Below are 9,483 nucleotides of genomic sequence, written 5' to 3'. Positions count from 1 at the left end.
TGCATTTTCTCATGACATTATCTGCTCATGTATCAGAATTCCTAAATCTGGGAAGACTCCGAGTTGTGTTACCTGTCTCACCACTGTCCCTCAAATTGTCTCTAATGGAACTTTCTAGGTTGGGAAGGTTACATAAACTGGGCCTCTTTTTTAGCATAACTTTGATGGCTCATTGGGAATTCTCATGGCAAATTTTTATTTTTCTGTGAAAAGTTCTTGGTTCTGCTCACTTATTGATTTAAAGGTAAATGTTCTGTCATTCCCTGGGACCTAGGTGTTGTGGCTGCCCATCAAGACTTTGACCTTGTGTTCTGCCACTTGTGAGTCCCCCTGGTCTCGGACTGCCTGGAATCCTGCAGTTCCTTTAATTTGTAGCTACTAATCTCGGAATTATACTTTAAGAAAAGAACCTCACTATAGACACTCACGACGGACTGCGGGACACCCCAGGCTTCTCCTTGTCACCGCAGCATCTCTTCCTAAGAGCCGTGGAGGTGGTCACAAGGAGGAAGAGTCTTTTCTATTGATATTAGGGAAAAGCACCGTGACTTAAGGTGGTGTATAATCACTCATTATTTCTATTCTTCTAGCGCTGATAAACTTCATGTGGTGAGGGGATTGTAGCTTTTGTAGAAAGAGACACTTGGCCTTGAGCATCAGGCTTTACAATACATCTCTGGTGCAATATTATCAGGTGACACCAGTTCATCCCAGAGCATTTTACAGCTTAACAGAAGGTTTTGATTTCCTGGAGGAGTCTTAATTGATTCTGAATTCTTTAGCATTCAACCTTCCTCACGACGATTGTTAGAAGACTTAATACAGGAAATATTAAGTTTAGACAAAGGAGGCCCAGAAGGGAGACTTTTGTGGACTGTCAAAGATGTGTTTCACTATTAAGAGGAAGAGCCAAGCTAGCCGAGGAGCCTTGGGTTTAAGCTTTAGCCCGCCTTACAGGTTTCTCCAGCTGCCTTGGAGGGGGAGGGTCCCCGTGAGCCACGATCTCCACGGCTTGATGATGTATGGAGTGACACCGACGAGTCAAGGAAAATGAGCAGGAGTTACTTCCAGCTTCCTTCCATCACAGGGAAAGCTGCCAAAATTCAAAACTCTGAGGATGCAGGCGGGCAGGGAAATAGGCGGCGGGAAAATGGAGAAGCCCCGTCCTGTACACGGAGGACTGTCTGGAACCTGCTTTGCCACAAAGTTGGCATCCAGTCTCTTTCCTGCTGTAGTCAGCAGCCTGTGGCAAACCCTGCCTCATGACTTTTAAAAGGACTCATCAGAGAAGGTAGGAGGATGCGACATTAATAAAATAACACCAGTGATGGTGCATGCTTGCTTTCTTTCATAGATGGGGAAGAACTGTTAACCCTCGGGTTGCTTAAAATATCTAGGGCATCCTGATAGATCTGTCCCTGTATTATGAGGATGTGGGGGTGCCCCGTCCCCTTCTCTTGAGCAGGGGCATCTGCATGACCTCTCCCCAAGGTAAGTGGGTAAGGTGGAAAAGTGCGTCCTCCAGTCACCAGAGGAAGAAAGTACCTTAACTCAATCTTCATTCGTTCTTTCATTTATTAAAATAAAACGTTTTCAGGACACAGTCAAGATGGCGGCAGTGTCTGGCCTGATGCGGAGACCCCTCGAACAGGTCTCCGGGCTGCTGAGGAGGCGCTTCCACGGGAGGGCGCCGGCAGCGCTGCAGGTGACAGTTCGTGATGCTATAAACCAAGGTATGGATGAGGAGCTGGAAAGAGATGAGAAGGTATTTCTGCTTGGGGAAGAAGTTGCCCAGTATGATGGGGCATATAAGGTTAGTCGAGGCCTGTGGAAGAAATATGGAGATGAGAGGATCATAGACACTCCCATATCTGAGATGGGCTTTGCAGGAATTGCCATGGGTGCAGCTATGGCTGGGTTGAGGCCCATTTGTGAATTTATGACCTTCAATTTCTCTAGGCAAGCCATCGACCAGGTTATAAACTCAGCTGCCGAGACCTACTACATGTCGGGGGGCCTTCAGCCTGTGCCCATAGTCTTCAGGGGGCTCAATGGCGCCTCAGCAGGAGTGGCTGCCCAGCACTCACGGTGCTTTGCTGCCTGGTATGGCACTGCCCAGGCTTAAAGGTGATCAGCCCCTGGAATTCAGAGGATGCAAAAGGACTTATTAAATCAGCCTTTCGGGATAATAATCCAGTGGTGGTGCTAGAGAATGAACTGATGTATGGAGTTCCTTTTGAATTACCCTCAGAAGCTCGGTCAAAAGATTTTCTGATTCCCATTGGAAAAGCCAAAATAGAAAGGCAAGGGACACACATAACCGTAGTTGCCCATTCAGGACCTGTGGGCCACTGCTTAGAAGCTGCAACAGTGCTATCCAAAGAGGGAATTGAATGTGAGGTGATAAATATGCGAATCATCAGACCAATGGACATTGAAACAACAGAAGCCAGTGTCATGAAGACCAATCATCTCGTAACGGTGGAAGGAGGCTGGCCACAGTTTGGAGTAGGAGCTGAAGTTTGTGCCAGGATCATGGAAGGCCCTGCATTCAATTTCCTGGATGCTCCTGCAGTTCATGTCACTGGTGCTGACGTCCCCACGCCTCATGCAAAGATTCTAAAAGACAACTCTATACCTCAGGTTAAAGACATCATATTTGCAATAAAAAAAACATTAAATATTTAGTTTGGACTTGAATTTCAAGTTGTTGGGATTTACTTAAAATACTTGCTGTCTACTTCACCTGGATTGTACTGTAAGACCTTATGATTCATAAAGTTATCTCTAAAGCAACAACATGTATGTTTTTGTACTTGGAAGAATTTAAATGTGCTTGTATGTGGAAAAAACTCCTCTCCTGCCCTAGACTCCATGGGGTTTTTTTCTGGTCTGTTACAATCACCACATTCTTTGAATAAGGCTAATGTAAAATTTTAACCTCTCATAAGGACAAGGTATGAATGTGGCAGACTTCTGCAGAAAGATGTATCCAGAAAGGACAACTTGTATGTAAAGGTAAAAGCTATCATCTACATTTGCTGTTAAATTGTTTTGATAAGGAATAAAGGAATTCCTAATTAAAAAAAAACAAAAAACAAAAAACGTTTTCAGGGCACCTGGGTGGCTCAGTCAGTTAAGTGTCTGCCTTCGCTCAGGTCATGACTCCAGGGTCCTGGGATTGAGACCCAGATAGGGCTCCCTGCTCAGCGGGGAGCCTGCTTCTCCCTCTCCCTCTGCCGCTCCCCCTGCTGCTGTGTGCTCTCTCTCCCAAATAAATAAATAAAATCTTAAAAATATAAATAAATTGAAATAAAATAAAAGTTTCCATATACCTGTTCTGTGTTTGATACACTCTAATATATTTACAGAAAATGATGACAGGGAGGACCTCTCCCCCATTCCTAAAGTGAAGAAGGTGTGTCACGAGGCCGGCTCGCCACAGCCAAGCATTAGTCAGCAGAGACTGGCCTTCCATGTGACATTTTGCAAACCTAACCACAGGGCTTGTTTTGCTTTCATTTTTTTTTTATTCCCCACACTACATACATATGCAATGTTTCCCAGTATACCAACTTCTCCCAGTTTATTTTAAAAAAAAGAAAAAGTACATAATCATTCTGCAGCTATCAGAAGTGCCTGGAAAAGCCCAAGAGTTCAGTATGAAAGGTGCTATTAGGTTGGGGAAAAACACCCTGGCTGCCACAGATGGCTCATTTTCATGATAGACCTGAGGTTTAAAAAAAAAAAACAAAAAAACCCTAGTTGTTTTGCCTGAAGCATAAACAAGGAATATTCTCCTTGAGCAAGAGGAACTGGCTTTGCAGAGACGAGGCTCCAATCTGTCTTGCTAAATTCTGACACTAAAAAGAAACACAGATGGGCACATCCACAAATGTTCACATGGCAGGGAGCAAGGCTGGGGTAGTTGCATCAAAAGCTTGACTTTACATTGTTTTTTCATGGTGGCGTCAGTCCCGCTTTATAAATTAACAGTAATATTTTTATTATAAAAGTAACACATGTTCATTCCTGAAAATTTGGGAAATAAAGAAAAATCTACCCAAAATTTCACCATCCAAGGATGATTACAATAACCTCTTTGGTGTATTTCCTTCCAGTCTTTTTTCTGTATGTGTTTAAACAAACACACACATACATACACATATATTTATATATACATATATGTATACCTAACATACACATATTCCCTGAATATATTTAAAATAAACATATGCATTGTATACCTTATACATTAAGGTATATTTTCTGTGTATGTATCTTTTACAAACATATATATTTCTTTTTTTACATCATTTAGCAGTACTATATATATACATATACACCCACTTCCATATCTTTCTTTTATTACTTAGTATTGTAATTATAACAGGAACAATCTCCCTTATCATTAATCATTATTTACACTCACTGAGCGTTTTTAATAACCACATACAATTCCATTATGTATACACGTCATAGCTTGTTTGATAAGTCTTCTTATCTGTAAAAAATGTTGCCAGGGTTTTGGTTTTTTTTTTTTTTTTGAAGATTTTATTTATTTATTTGACAGAGAGAGAGATCACAAGTAGGCAGAGAGGCAGGCAGAGAGAGAGGGGGAAGCAGGCTCCCCGCCGAGCAGAGAGCCCGATGCGGGGCTCAATCCTAGGACCCTGAGATTATGACCTGAGCCGAAGGCAGAGGCTTTAACCCACTGAGCCACCCAGGCGCCCATGCCAGGGCTTTTTTGTTTTGTTTTCTGTAGACAATGCTTCATTAGCCATCCTTATATTTAAATCTTTGGCTGTATCTCTAATTCTTTAAATTATCATATAAAGAGGGATCCCAGCTTAAAACAATTTTTAAGACTCTTGGGGCACTTGGGTGGCTCAGTTGGTTAAGCATCTGCCTTTGGTTGGTCATGATCCCAGGGTCCTGGGATCTTGAGTCCCACATCTTGCTCCCTGCTCAGTGGGAAGCCTGCTTCTCCCTCTCCCACTCCCCCTGCTTGTGTTTCCTCTCTCCCTGTCTCTGTCTGCCAAATAAATAATTTCTAAAAATAATTTTTAAAAATTCTTAAAAATAATTTTTAAAAATTTTTAAAAATAATTATTTTTAAATAAATTTTTTTTAGGGGCACCTGGGTGGCTCAGTGGGTTAAGCCTCTGCCTTCAGCTCAGGTCATGGTCTCAGGGTCCTGGGATCGAGCCCCGCATTGGGCTCTCTGCTCAGCGAGGAGCCTGCTTCCTCCTCTCTCTCTGCCTGCCTCTCTGCCTACTTGTGATCTCTCTCTCTCTGTCAAATAAATAAATAAAACATTTTTAAAAAATAAATATTTTTTAAAATAAAAAATAAAACATTTTTTAAGACTCTTAATATATTGCTAAATACTTTACCTAAACAAATTCTGTTCACAGAGGTTAAGAAATATCAAGGCATATGGCAACAGCATTAATTTGGTACAAAGATTGTAACTTCATAATTTTTCATAATTTCATGAAGACTTTGTCAAGTCTACTGGGAGTAAACCCAAATGGAACTATTCTATAGCTGGCAATTGTAAGTCTACAATGATCACCCAGATTTTAGACTGAGTGTTTTAATCACAACCTCAACCCTTCAAAAATGGCATTCATGTTTTACAACATGGGTTTGTTTGTTTTTTTAAGATTTTATTTATTTATTTGACAGAAAGAGAGAGAGATTGAGAGAAAGCACAAGCAGGGGGAGAAGCAGAGGGAGAAGGAGAAGCAGGTTCCACATTGAGCAGAGAGCCGGACATAGGGCTTGATACCAGGACCCCAGGATTATGATCTGAGTCAAAGGCAGATGCTTAACTGACTGAGCCACCCAGGCACCCGTTACATTGTTTTTAATCACTACCTTTTATTTAGAAATACATCTCCACTAATTACTTCTTAATGTCATAATTTTCTGAATCTCCTCACTGTCAGGACCTTCCACAAGAGCAAATAGCTTTATTAGAAGGACATAGAAAATGTCCTTGTTTATCTTAATACACAGAATATTCTGAACCCACCTGAAGAATTATAAATATCTTTCAGGAGACAACATATTCTCCTAGCTCTCATGCACCACCCTAATGTCTCCCTTGAAATACAAAGTAATCTGACAATTAGGCAGGACATTTTATGGTATAATCTGTGTGTTTTTAAATGCTGGCAGTGGGATGTCATTTTGTCCCTTTATCTAGTGGCTTAAAATCCAACTTCTATATAAATACGCTGCCATATAAATATCAAGACCAATGAAGCAGTGAGCATATAGCTACTCATGGTCCCACAAGGATCTGCGTGGAGTTGGATTTGAACCCACAGTCTCCATATTTCCATCTGTAGGCAATCGAGCTACCCCCCCCCACACACACACACATACACACACAATGCCCAGGATGATCTATGCTCTTATGTAGAAAATTTGATGGATAGAGACAGCTCAAGCACTAAACTGGAACCCCAAATCAATAAACATAAAGACTGGGTGTTCACAAATTGGCAGCCATTTAATTCCCTTGCTATTGATGCTTTTCTTCCAGACATGAGCAGTTTATGTACCTGTGAAGTTTGCCCTTGAAGCTGCCTCAGTGGGCCAAAGGAGGCACCCTTTTCTCCTAGTACTTCAAGTAATCTTCCTAGTGGGTATTTATTTCAAAACTTGGTGAAGACTCCTATATCTAGCCAACTGGTATTCATTGACTGAAAAGAAGATGTCATGCCATTCCATTTATTAAAGTTTATAATTACAGATGTTTTCAAATATTCACAAATATTGAGATAACATAATAAACTTCTATATGCCTATCATTCATTTTCAACTTTTCTTATGGCTCATGCCTTTAGTTTTTTTGTTTTTTCTTATAAAGATTTTATTTATTTATTTGATAGAGAGAGAGAGAGATCACAAGTAGGCAGAGAGGCAGGCAGAGTGGTGGGGGTCGGGGAAGCAGGCTCCCTGCTGAGCAGAAAGCCCGATTTGGGGCTCGATCCCAGGACCCTGAGATCATGACCTGAGCCGAAGGCAGGGGCTTAACCCACTGAGCCACCCAGGTGCCCCACATGCCTTTGGTTTTAAGGTTGATTCTGATTGATTCTCTGGAAACAGTGGGCACCCACTTGGGGGTGGCATTACAAAGTTCACAGTGCTTAGAACATCTGTCATGGAGTTTTCCTCATCCCCGTATGAGATGCAACCATCTGATCGATTTGTTAAAATAAAATACCTAAGACTCCATGTTGATTCCTGACATCCAATTCTTGGGCAGCCCCATTGGCTCTACCTCCAAAGTCTATCTCCTATCTGCCCACTTGCCCTTATCTCCACTGCTTCTTCCCCAGAATGAATCCTCATCAGCTTTTCTGTCCTGATTACTGCAATATAATGTGTCCCAGCTCCACTGTGATCCGGTCCCCACAAGGCAATCCAATTACATCATCCTCCTACTTACAACCCTCCATGACCATTTCCACTGATCCATGTAGCCAGTACGTTCTTTTACAAACATAAAAAGACCAGGGCATTCCACTTCTCGAAATCCTCCAATAGCTTTTATTGCACTTGAAGTCAGACTCCTTGGCCAGCACTTTCTACATACCCTGAACTTGCTACCATTCAGAAGTAAATTTCCAGTTTATCTTCGTTTTGCTCGCTGTACTCCAGCTATACTAGCTTTCCTTTAGTTACTTGAACATATCAAGTCACGCTCCATCCACCTCAGGGCCTTTGCACTTGTTTCCCATCCCTTACCCTGTATCCCAGATCTTCCCTGTTAACCCCTTCTTGTCATCCAGGAATTATCCCATTTATCACCGCCAAAACTAGCTCCCCAGCTCCAACACATTATTACTTGTGAAATTATCTTATATCGTATGCTTATTATCCTTCCACCTAACAGCTCTATGAAAGAAGACAACTTTTTCTGCCTTATCCACCACTATATCTGGAGTTTCTGGAACAAGGTAAGCCATGGGAACAGTATAAAAATTTGTTAAAGGAAAATGAATGAATGAATGAATGAATGAAACAAAAAGGAACTTCAGAATCTTATTGTAAGAAACTTATAGGTAACAGCTGCTTTTCCGAATGAGAAATGTAAACTTAGTAATAGAGCAAGCAGACTTACAAGCTCTCCTGGGGGGACTTGGTAGGTTGTGTGGGACCACTGAAAATTCTAGAGAACTGTCTCATACAGAGACAAAGCCAACAGTTTAAGTTTGCGAAGACTGTAGAATATTATCCCTAGATAATATTCCTCCGTGCCTCCCCCTGCCTAATTCTCCTGTTATCAGAGGAGTGACTGGGTAAAATGTATGCCCAGTGGTCCCTTGAGTACACACATCATGTGTTCTACCTCTTAATAACCTCCCAGCTCATAATGCAGTTCCATTTTTCCATCATTTTGTACTCCCTAATTCCTGACAGGGTTACTTTGACTCCCCATCTTGCCCCTGAAATATATCTGTCCACATATTTACCCTAATTCTCAGCTCCCATTCTCAGTCATCATTCTCTTTGGCCCTATCACCATTTTCTACAACTGACCACTCCATTCTCGGGGAAGCTCTCAGTTCCAACAACCTTCACGGCATCGAACTTCCAGCTATCTTTCTACTCTAATATCTTCCCTGCTCCTATGTACTGAATCTCTATCCTTGACATTCTCCAAGGTTTACATCTTAGCCCTCTTCTTTACTCGGTCTAGTCTGTGTTATCCACATCCTAATTATGGCGTGAAGTCATCTATTTGGATAGCCTAACAATGAGTCCAAATCTTCCAACTGAGCTCATCTTTTCTCCAGAATCAGCTTTCCTTCCGGATTTTCCTATGTCCAATGTTATAGTTAGTCATTCAGTTAAAAAAAAAAAAAGTGTCCCAGTTTGCTCGGTCTTCTTCTAATTTCTCCCACCAAAAACATTCCATTTTCATTTTATTGTATTGTTTAGTTAAGCCCCTTCCTGTATCATAATCAATTAACCCTCCCATTCCCTTTCTTTTATCTGTTCCAGTAATTCCAGCCAAGTTAACCTCGAAACATGCTTTGCCCACACAACCTTATCTCTCAAAAACTAACTTTGGCTGCCCTACCCTAAGTGACCCCACCTCTGATCATAGCATTTGCTGTCTTCGTCACTCCTTAAATGCATTCCTTGAACACATTCTCTCTCACGCTATCCTGTGTGGTGTGTGCATTCCCAACCAGACAGAGACCCTCAGAAAGGAAGAGATGTAGTAATTATAGCTAATATGTATTGGGTACCAATAAGGTTCCACACATCCTGCCAAGTGTTCCATGTCTATTTTCTCATTTAATTAATAATAGTACCTACGGTCCACTGACGTGGCACTGCTTTATCCCCATGACCCAGAGCAAATAAGGATTTAGGTCACTCAACCACTCACTGACGGAGCCTACCTGTTCCGCCTACCTTTAAGACCTGTGTTCCCGGCAAACCTGTCTAGGTGCC

The 9,483-nt window shown here is 41.8% G+C and overlaps 1 protein-coding gene across 1 annotated transcript; it reads left to right on the top strand.

The window, feature by feature from the left end:
• Positions 1–1,609: 1,609 nt before the first annotated feature.
• Positions 1,610–2,688, top strand: LOC308354437 (pyruvate dehydrogenase E1 component subunit beta, mitochondrial-like; the record flags this gene model as incomplete). The annotated part of the gene is given in 2 exon segments (XM_080821880.1): positions 1,610–2,105; positions 2,108–2,688. Coding segments are annotated over 2 exon segments (1,077 nt in total).
• Between the last annotated feature and the right edge of the window lie 6,795 nt (positions 2,689–9,483).

The sequence above is a fragment of the Martes martes genome (assembly GCF_963455335.1).
Source record: "Martes martes genome assembly, chromosome: 13".
NCBI lineage: Eukaryota > Metazoa > Chordata > Mammalia > Carnivora > Mustelidae > Martes > Martes martes.
Note: the sequence above shows the minus strand (reverse complement) of the source record. Positions and strands in the feature narration are given on the sequence as shown.